Source organism: Phocoena phocoena, chromosome 3, assembly GCF_963924675.1.
Source record: "Phocoena phocoena chromosome 3, mPhoPho1.1, whole genome shotgun sequence".
Taxonomy (NCBI): domain Eukaryota; kingdom Metazoa; phylum Chordata; class Mammalia; order Artiodactyla; family Phocoenidae; genus Phocoena; species Phocoena phocoena.
The window spans coordinates 171860516-171869818 of record NC_089221.1 but is presented as its reverse complement, the minus strand read 5'-3'; the positions used below and the strand labels follow the sequence as shown (position 1 = coordinate 171869818).

Sequence of the window (9303 nt, the reverse complement as noted above, 5' to 3'; positions counted from 1 at the left end):
TGCAGGGCACCCTCATGGAGGTTGCAGTGTGCGGGGGGAGCCCTTGCCCTCCTGCCATGCACCCCTCGGCCCCTCGGGAGGGGACGTGGTCCTCACGTCATCCAGGACCCTGGGCTGTGGTGGTAACGAGGAGCCACCTGACACCACCTCCCCCATGGGATTCTGAGGCGTCCACCGATCTCCCTCCCTTTACTAGGGAACCCCATTCGTAAGTGGTGTGTGGGGTGAGCAGAAACATTACTAACATAAAGTTTAAGTTAGGTAAACGCTTGTACATGCACGCACACACACACCCTCATTTCTAATCTTCGAAGTGCCTAGTGAGAAAAGGGCAGGGTTAGGAGTCCAGACACACGTGTACAGACCCCAGGGCCCCAGGAATCAGCAGGAACAGATGCTGGAAGGAAGGCCCTGTTGCTGTTTTGCGGTTTTTTTTGTTTCGTTTTGTTTTTTCTTTTTTTTAATTTTATATTTTATTTTTGGCTGTGTTGGGTCTTTCTTGCTGGGTGCAGGTTTTCTCTAGTTGCGGTGCGCAGGCTTCTCATTGCAGCGGCTTCTCGTTGTGGAGCACAGGCTCTAGGCGCGTGGGCTTCAGTAGTTGTGGCACGCAGGCTCAGTAGTTGTGGTTTGCGGGCTCTAGAGCGCAGGCTCAGTAGTTGTGGCACACAGGCTTAGTTGCTCCGTGGCATGTGGGATCTTCCCGGACCAGGGCTCGAACCCGTGTCCCCTGCATTGGCAGGCGGATTCTTAACCGCTGCGCCACCAGGGAAATCCCCTGCTGCTGTTTTAATTCTCAAGGTTTCATATGGCTTCACTGATGCCATGTGTACAGAGGACTGTGTCAGCAGAGCCCAAATCAACTCCATCCTGAATCCAAAACGTGGGCAGGTGTGGAGCCCCGCACGGAAGCCCCCTCCGGCAGCGGGTGGGGAGAGAGGCCTCAGGTGGCCCCCGGGTGGTCATTGGCCTGGCCCGCCCTGCTCCAGCTCGTGGACCCCGCACAGGTCCCGGGGCGTTGGAGCATCCCTTTGGAGTTTCCCGCTCACCATTCCCCTGATCTCAACATTCCTGGGCAGGCAGAGGCCAGTGTTCTGTCAGTGAACCCTTGGAAGGAAGGCGCCACACCAGGCAGGGGACCCCTTAGCTGGGGGAAGGGATCGGCGGCTGATCAGGCTGGGAAGGGCCAGCCCAGGAGCTGGGCTCACCACGGCATCCGCAGGCACAGAGGCACCTCCCGTCTGCTGGATGGATGTTGAGCCCTGGGTCACAGTTTGGGTCTGTCCCCTCATGACCCATGTTGGGTGTTTTCTCGAAACTAAGAAGCCAGGTGGTGGGCACAGCAGTTCCCATGCCTCGGCTGAAATGCAGCCGATGTGGTAGGAGCCCCAAGATACACCGATGCTGGCCCTGGCTTTCACCAAACAGCCTCCTTTCGTGTCATCAAAAGAACCAGTTGCCCTGAAGGCTGATTGCCGTGCGCGCCTGGGAAGCCCCGCTGCCCTGCCCTGTAGGCCAAGGTCGCACCTCGCCTGGGGCCCCAGCCCGGAGCCCCAACAAGGACTACTTCGGGATGAGAAATGTCAGGGATATTTAATCATTCCCTCAAACAGCTGTGATCCTGCCGCTATATACAAACCCATCTACCTCCCTTCCCGTCCTCCCAGCCCCAGCCCGGCCCAGCCCGGGCTCCGAGGCGGGTGGAGCACCCAGGCAGCAGCAGGCCTGCTCCACAGCGCCAGGCTGAGGCGGTCCAGCGGAGGCCCCGCACCGTGGCGGGGGCGGGTCTGGCTGGCCTGGCCGCCCTCAGTGCTGCATCAGGCACTTGGAGGCGTTTTCCAGAGTCAGGTTGGCCAGGTGCGGGGGCTCCAGACACCTGAAGCTTGGTGATATCAAGCTGCAAGGAGACGTGGGTGCCCCAGTCCTTCTTCCCCTCCCACACCTTGCTCTTCCTGGTGGGGTTTTGCTGGAGGCCTGGGCCCCTCGTCCCAGCTGGGCATGTGACAGGGCTGCAGACAGACCCTCAAGCTGAACTCGGAGGCCTTGCCTGTTCTCACATCCCTAGGACAGCAGTGGGGTCACGCCCTACACTCCCACGACTAGGGCTGCAAAGGCAGCAATGGGGGGGTGGCATAGGGTTCTGATCTCTGGCTTAGGCAAAACTCCTGCCCCTGGAGTCACCCATGTCCCTGCAGCCTCTCCCCACTGGGTCACTCAAAAGGCTCGAGTGGTTCTGTGTGTCCAGGCGAGGGACAGGAGGAGCTCATGTTTATTCATGGAGTGATGGCATGGGCGGGGTTGCAGAGGTGATGTCCACATGTCCCAGGTGCAGAGAGGGAGCCCTGCCCGGCTGCGCCCACCCCATCCAACACCCCTGCCCTCCCCTACTGACCGGGACAACCCCACGCCACACACCCCCGCTCCAGGAGGACGGGCCTGGTGGGGGGGCTTACCTTGTGTTGGTGTTCTGTCTGAAAGACACAACGGGGCCCCAGTTAGCTCTGAGCTTTGGGGCTGAGGCTGTGCCTGTGGCCCTGAGGTGCCTCCACTGGGGCACGCCTCCACCAGGGGGCGCCCTCCCCAGCTCCGACCACAGCCTGCCACCAGCCTGGGGCAGGGGTAGGACCAGACTCTGGGGACCCCTTAACCGGGATGTGCCCCCTCGTGCCAGCCGAGCTCAGAGACCCTGGGAGGTAGAGGCTGGGCCCGCCACACCGGGGGCAGGTGCTGCCTTCTGTGGCTGCCCCGGCGCATACTCACCCACGAGGACGCACACGCACACTGCCTTTGGGGAGCGGGAACTACTTACTTGCTCCAGTTACTTCTACAACGACAGCAGGACTTTAGTCAGGGCCAAGCGGCCTTGATCGGGGTCTCCTCCCCGAGCCAAGCTGCCCTGACTCACATGTGCTGGAGGAGGCCCTGCACTGCTGCCTCCCACTCTGCCGACGACCTGCGGGGACGTGGGGTGTGGAGGGGGCGCGGCCCACATTCACGGGCCAGGTGGGGGGCTTCCATTCCCTGCCCGGGTGATGAAGGGACCCTCCAGGGAGAGCCTCGGACCCCAGGGGCAGGGGGCCGCCCGCGTCTGAGCCCTACTCGCAGCTGTAGCCAAAGCAGACGACGTGTGAGTTCGTGCAGTTGGTGCAGGAGATGGTCTCGTACTGGAAGATGCCTGTAACACACCAGAGGCGGCCGCACCCTACCCTCACCCTCAGCCTCTGGGGCCCCGAGCTGCTACCACTGCCGCCACACCCCATAACCCGGACAGAGGCTCACTCACCGCAGTGACGCTGACAGTCGATGCGGCCTGTGGGGGGACGAGAGCACAGCCGGCGCCTTCTTAGCAGGCCTATCCTGTCCTCCGCTTTCTCCCCCTCCCAGGCTGCCCAAGGCTCAGGGCCTGTCCGTTGGCCACTTAGGTGGGCCCCAGCCTGGGATGGGGCAAAGCACGGGGGAGGGCAGCCGCAAGACTCTTGAGGCCTCCAGGGACCCGTTGGGGGGAGGTAGCAGGGATGGGTGGGATTTATCCTTCAAGGCCTCCTGTTGGTGCCCACTGGATGAAAAGGGCCCCCCTCAGGGTGTGGCCCTTCTCCCCCGTTTCTGACCTGAGTTCTGACACCTGGCTGCACCAGGCCAGACGCCCTATTCACATTACTCCAGTCTCACCACGACCTGGCCGGGACCCCAGGCCTGGAAGGAGACTGAAATACTCGCGTGGCCCTGGGTCCTCAGGCCCTGGGCAGCAGCACCCTCCCTCCCCGACAGCCCTCGTTTGCTCACTTTCGATGATGGCTTTCTGGATGAGGTGCACCTGCTCCCGGAAGATAGCTCGCAGCTCGTTGGGAAAATACCCTGATGGCGGGAAGGCAAGGGGTGGGGGGTCACGCACAGTTGGCGGGCGGACCTGAGGTGTCATGGGGCGGGTGGGCTCTGCCTCAGTTCCCCATGCGCGGCGGTCGCCCCCTTACCAGGGAAATACAGCTTCCCCTGGTACAGTTGATCCATCTTCTGGTACACGACGTTCGCCACTTGGTTCAGCTTCTCCCAGGCTGGCGACGGCAGGAGGAGGCGTGTGAGCGGGCCGGGGCCTGACTGGGCCGGGGGTGCTCCCGGGCGGGGCCCCGCACTCACTGATCTCCGCGGGGATGGCCAGGTGCAGCTCCTTCATTGTGTCCTGGCTCCAGTCAGTGAGCAGCGAGCCCGACACGGGGATGTCGCCCACCCACCAGGACTTGAGGTTCACGTGATGGCGGTAGAAGGAGAACTTCTCCGAGAAGTTGCCGTGGCAGTGCAAGCAGCCGCGGGCCAGCGCCGCTGTCAGGGCCAGGCACAGCAGCAGCGCCATAGCCAGCCCCCGCCCGCCGCCGGCCAACCGACGGCGCCTCCCGCGCCACGCCCCTCCGCCGCGCACCAACCAACGGTGTCTCCTGCCACGCCCCTATCCGGGCACCAACCAACGACGCCCTCTCGGGCTGGGGCCGCGCCCCCCAACCCCGCCCCCGGCGTAGGCCCCGCCCCCGCAACGGACAACTGTGGGCGCCGGTTCCTTTCCAGGCCCCGCCCACGAGCCGCCGCTCCCGGGGAGGCTCCACCTCTTTGTGGGCCCCGCCTGCGACCTCGCTCCACGCATGCGCCGTAGGCCGGCGCAAGCTCCTCCTTCCAGGCTGGCCTCTATTCAAGGCCCCGCCCCGCTCTACGAGCAAGCTCCGCCCGCAAGCCTCCCCGGAAGCCGGGGAGGCCTCGGCCCGGAGCGGAAGTATATCCGGCCGGGGGGCGGGGTGGTCGTACGCGGAGCTTCTCCGGCCTGGCGGCGAGGCTACGCTGGCTAGCGGCCCGGGGACGCGGTTCAGCGACGAGCTTGGCCCGACTCTTCTGGCGGCAGGCGGCAGGTGGGTACTCAGAGAGGCGACCGCGGGCGTTAGGGAGACCGAGCCCCTCAGGAGAGGAGACCGCGGGCGGCGGGGAGACCGGGCCCCTCAGAGGGGTGAACGGTGGCGGCCCTTGATGAAATTAGGGGTTACATGTGTCACTTTGGGGTCACCCCCTGGCCGTGTCAGTAACCAGGACCCCACCTCCTGGTGTGGATGGAAAGTCCACAGGATTTTACGGCTCCCAGCACACTGGGACCCCGCCCTCTGAAAGCAGGCTTCTTGGTCCCCAGAACCCCTGAGCAGTGGGAGGTGTTTGCGTGTCAGCACTGCCCACTGGCTGGCTCCACCGCTCGGTCTGTGCACTGGCTGTAGGGCTTGCGTTTGCTTTAAAGGCCCATGTATTTTACAAAATGTCACTGAGGAGGGAAGGGGGTGTGTGATCGCGGTGATTCTCTTTGTGACGGAGAGTCACAAAGCAGAAAATAAATTGCGAGTGACGCTCCCCCCCGGAGAGCCACTCGCTGCTCATTGTGGGGTAAGAGTCTTCCAGTCTTTATTCATATGTGCCTTCTGCTCCTTGCATTTTTTTTTTTTTTTTACCTCTTATAGAGGCCCAACTGACATGCAGTGAACTGCACACATTCACAGCACACACTTGGATAAATTTTGGTATGTGATGCGCGAGCACTTTTCATATTTCACCCCCACTGCCTGTCCGCACTTCTGTGATTTTGGACTTGCTTCTGTTACACGTGGCCCCCGCCGGCGGCTTCTTTGTTCTTCCCTCCCCGCAACGTAAAGTTCAGGGGCTTTTATTAGCCCATTTTACAGACTCAGCGTGGAGTGATGCCAAGAATCCTGGCCCTGGCCAGTGTCAGGACAGGACGCTGCAGCCTCCCAAAGCCCTGAGCACCCGTCCACCCACCTCCCCCCACCCCAAGTTCATGGTAGCCTGTCAGTGTCTGTTGTACTGATTATGGAGTGGAGCAAGTGGAAGTCCTGGCTGCCCCACCCCTGCCTGCACCCTGGGGCGCCCTGTTTCTCCCCTCCCTTCCGGAGGCGCCCTTTCTTTGTTCACCTCAAACCTCAACCTTCTCTGATCCAGAGCCTCTCCCCTCCCTGGGGTCCGAATCCAGTGCCCACCTCAGACAGCACCCATCCCATTGCTCCTGTCCTCTGACAGGTGAGTTTTCCCCTTTTAAACCTCCCCGGAGCTGGGCTGTCCAGTGCAGCAGCCAGGCTAGTGAGCACCTGAAACGAGGCTGGTCCAAAATGAGATGCGCCATTCATGTAAGATATGCACCAGTTTCCGGAGACTCTGTATGTTAAGGCGAGGGTGGGGCGGGGAGTGTGTGCAAATTATTTCCTTAATATTTTCTATGTTTGTTAGGTGTTGAAGTGATGTTTTGGTGCTCTTGGGTTAAATAGTATATATTATCAATGTTTAAGTCACTTTTTTCATTTTTTATTTTTCAGTGTGGCTACCAGAAGGTTAAAAATTACATACTGGTATACATTATATTTCAATGTGTTCCATGGCATTTATTCTTTTTTTTTTTTTTAATTTTTGTCTGCGTTGGGTCTTCGTTGCCACACGCGGGCTTTCTCTAGTTGTGGTGAGCCAGGGCTACTCTTTGTTGTGGTGCGCGGGCTTCTCATTGCGGTGGCTTCTCGTTGTGGAGCACGGGCTCTAGGCGCGCAGGCTTTGGTAGTTGTGGTGCATGGGCTCAGTAGTTGTGGCTCACAAGCTCTAGAGCGCAGGCTCAGTAGTTGTGGCGCACAGGCTTAGTTGCTCTGCGGCATGTGGGATCTTCCAGGACCAGGGCTCGAACCCGTGTGCCCCTCATTGGCAGGTGGATTCTTAACCACTGCACCACCAGGGAAGCCCCCTGGGTTCACTCTTGGTGTTGTGTGCTCTCTGGGTTTGGACAATGTGTACTGACATGTACCCATCATCTTATCACACGGAGTAGTTTTGCTTCCCTAAAAACCCCCTTTGCCCCCCATTCATTTGTCCCTTAGCCCCCACCCCCACTGCCTTCCACAACCACTGGTCCTTTTCTGCTCTGCCCTTTCCACAGCGTCACAGAGTTGGAATCACAGTGTCGTCTTCTCACACGGGCTTTGTTCACTTGGTGGTGGGTGTTTACGGTTCCTCGTTTTTCTTCGTGGCTTGATAATTTGCTTTTTATTTGGACCTCCCTAAAGGAGAAGAGTAACTCTATCATCTTGAAAATCTGGACCGTGGCATTCGCACACCAGGTGCCCCAAATAGCTGTGACAAGCTGAGTTCTAAGATCACCTCTGTCTCTCAGCAAAAGCATAAGTGGTTATTTTAGTCCCTGAGGGGGTTCTTGGAAGTGCTGTTTTCAGCTCCAGGACTCTAGATGATCCGTATTCTTAAGAAGGTTAAGCTAGTCTGTTTCATGTGTGATGACACTCCCAAGCCAGCCAGAGTTCATGGAAAAGTCAGCCATTAACCATCATTCCGGGAGCTGCTCTCACATCTCCAGGGCTTCTCGAAATGGAGGTTGAACAGAAATTCCCCAGGCAGCCGGCTTGGAACTCGGGTTTTTACTCTGGGAACTTTTGGACATGCCCCAGCTGGTGAGCCCCGCTCTTGATTTCCTGGAATTGCGAGGTTCAGATTGCTGCAGCAAAAGAGGCGAATCTGACTTCAGAAACCGAGTTCTGGGAAGGAGATGGTCATTCCTGCAGCTCCTGAGTCCCAAATAAGACATCCGGGGCCGGGTCACTCTCTGGGGGGGCCGTGCCGGGCGCCGTGAGGTGTGGAGCAGCCTCCCTGACCTCCACCCACTCGGTGCCAGGAGCATCCCCAGTCGTGACAACCACAGATGTCCCCCATGGCCCCTGGGGGCCGGGTCGCCTCATTCAAGACCCACGGCTGCAGCTGAGCGTGGCAGGAGCTCTTGCCGGCGCCTGGAGAGAGTGCGGTCCTTGGTGGACACCCCCCCACAGACTGGGTCAGCGCACAGGCAAGTCCAGATCCCGAGGACCCTGATGTTGAGAGGAAGTTTGGGCAGCCAGCGAAGGGGAGCTCGCGGTGGACGGGAGATCGGGCCGTGGTTTCTTGTCCGTTACCCTTTCTGACACTCAGGACTCAGGTCAGTTAAACACGCGGTGACGGCTCTTGCAGCCTCAGACCGGGTCCTCAGAAGGAAGAGGTGTGGCTCCTACACAGACACACCACCCACGACCTCCCCCCGCGTTTCTCTCCTTTCTGTCCCCACCCCCACCCCCCCGTGACACTGTTCTGTTGAACAGAAAATCGCGTTTGCCCCCATGGGGAGCTGAGACTGAGGAAGGAGGTTCGGAGGAGAATCGTGGCGCTGGGCTGTGTGCACCCGACAGCCCCTCTCCGTCTGGGTGGAGTGAAGGCCGTGGACGTGGGGACAGCCGGGTTTAGATCCCAGACCAGCTCTTATCTGCTGTGGGCTCAGGGCTCTCAGAGGCCCCAGGGAGGGACCTTCGTTCCTCTCTCCCAGCTTCGGTGCGGCCGGCCATCCTGGTCATTCCTTGGCTTGTAGGGCTTGTAGACGCATCACCCGATCTCTGCTTCCATCACATGGCTGTCTCCCGGTGTCTGTGTCCAGATCTCCCTCTTTTTATAAGGACAACAGTCATTGGCCTAGGGCCCACCGTCCTCCAGTGTGACCTCATCTTAAGTTAATTACATATGCAACGACCCCACTTCCAAACAGGGTCCCTTCACAGGTTTGGGGGGTTAAGACTTCAGTATGTCTTCTGGGGCCGGGGAATGTGATTTAGCCCATAAAGGGGGATAGGAAGCGACTGCTGATGGGCATGGGGTTTTGTTGTGGGGTGATGAGAATGCTCTGGAATTAGATAGTGGTGATGGTTGCATACTCCATGATGTTTCTAAAAGCCGTTGAATTGTATACTTTTAAAGGGTGGAGTTTATAGCTGTGTGAATTATATCTCAATTGGCTTTTCTTTTTTTTTTTTTTTTTTTTTGCGGTACGCGGGCCTCGCTCTGGATGCGCAGGTTCAGCGGCCGTGGCTCACGGGCCCAGCCACTCAGCGGCATGTGGGATCTTCCCATACCAGGGCACGAACCCGTGTCCCCTGCGTCAGCAGGCGGACTCTCAACCACTGCGCCACCAGGGAAGCCCTCAATTGGCTTTTGTGTAAAAAAAAAAAAAAAAAAAGATTATCAGGAGGGCTGGAATATACAGAACATGCCTAAAGCACCTGGCTTTCATGTGTGTCCTGCAGGATGGCGGACAGCCTCCCCACCCAGGCTGCAGTCGCAGTATTTAAATGTAAACATTTAGTTGATGGAAGACAGCTCTGGAGCGCAGCCATCTTTAACAGGACAGATCCTGGGCCATGAGCATCTTCCAGCCAGACACTTAGCCTTCCAGGCCAGGGACCAGGGCTTACATGTCAA

General features: G+C 59.1%; 1 protein-coding gene across 2 annotated transcripts; it reads right to left on the bottom strand.

The window, feature by feature from the left end:
• Positions 1 to 1803: 1803 nt before the first annotated feature.
• Positions 1804 to 4345, bottom strand: IZUMO4 (IZUMO family member 4). 2 transcript variants are annotated; one of them, XM_065874891.1, is made up of 9 exons: positions 4132 to 4345; positions 3969 to 4049; positions 3781 to 3852; positions 3281 to 3307; positions 3097 to 3172; positions 2903 to 2950; positions 2807 to 2821; positions 2451 to 2468; positions 1804 to 1894 (listed from the first exon to the last, which is right to left on the bottom strand). In XM_065874891.1, exons 1-9 carry the CDS (start codon positions 4343 to 4345, stop codon positions 1804 to 1806), a joined length of 642 nt encoding a protein of 213 aa, XP_065730963.1. The 2 variants fall into 2 exon arrangements, with proteins under 2 accessions (XP_065730963.1, XP_065730964.1); XM_065874892.1 differs by lacking the exon at positions 2451 to 2468.
• Between the last annotated feature and the right edge of the window lie 4958 nt (positions 4346 to 9303).

Excerpts from the sequence above, each read along its gene's own strand:
- IZUMO4 (XM_065874891.1), bottom strand. The coding sequence starts at position 4,345 with ATGGCGCTGCTGCTGTGCCTGGCCCTGACAGCGGCGCTGGCCCGCGGC. Across the intron at positions 3,853-3,968 it reads GGGGAAGCTGTATTTCCCTG|GGTATTTTCCCAACGAGCTG; the intron begins GTAAGGGGGCGA and ends TCCCGCCATCAG. Across the intron at positions 3,308-3,780 it reads CCAGAAAGCCATCATCGAAA|GCCGCATCGACTGTCAGCGT; the intron begins GTGAGCAAACGA and ends GTCCCCCCACAG.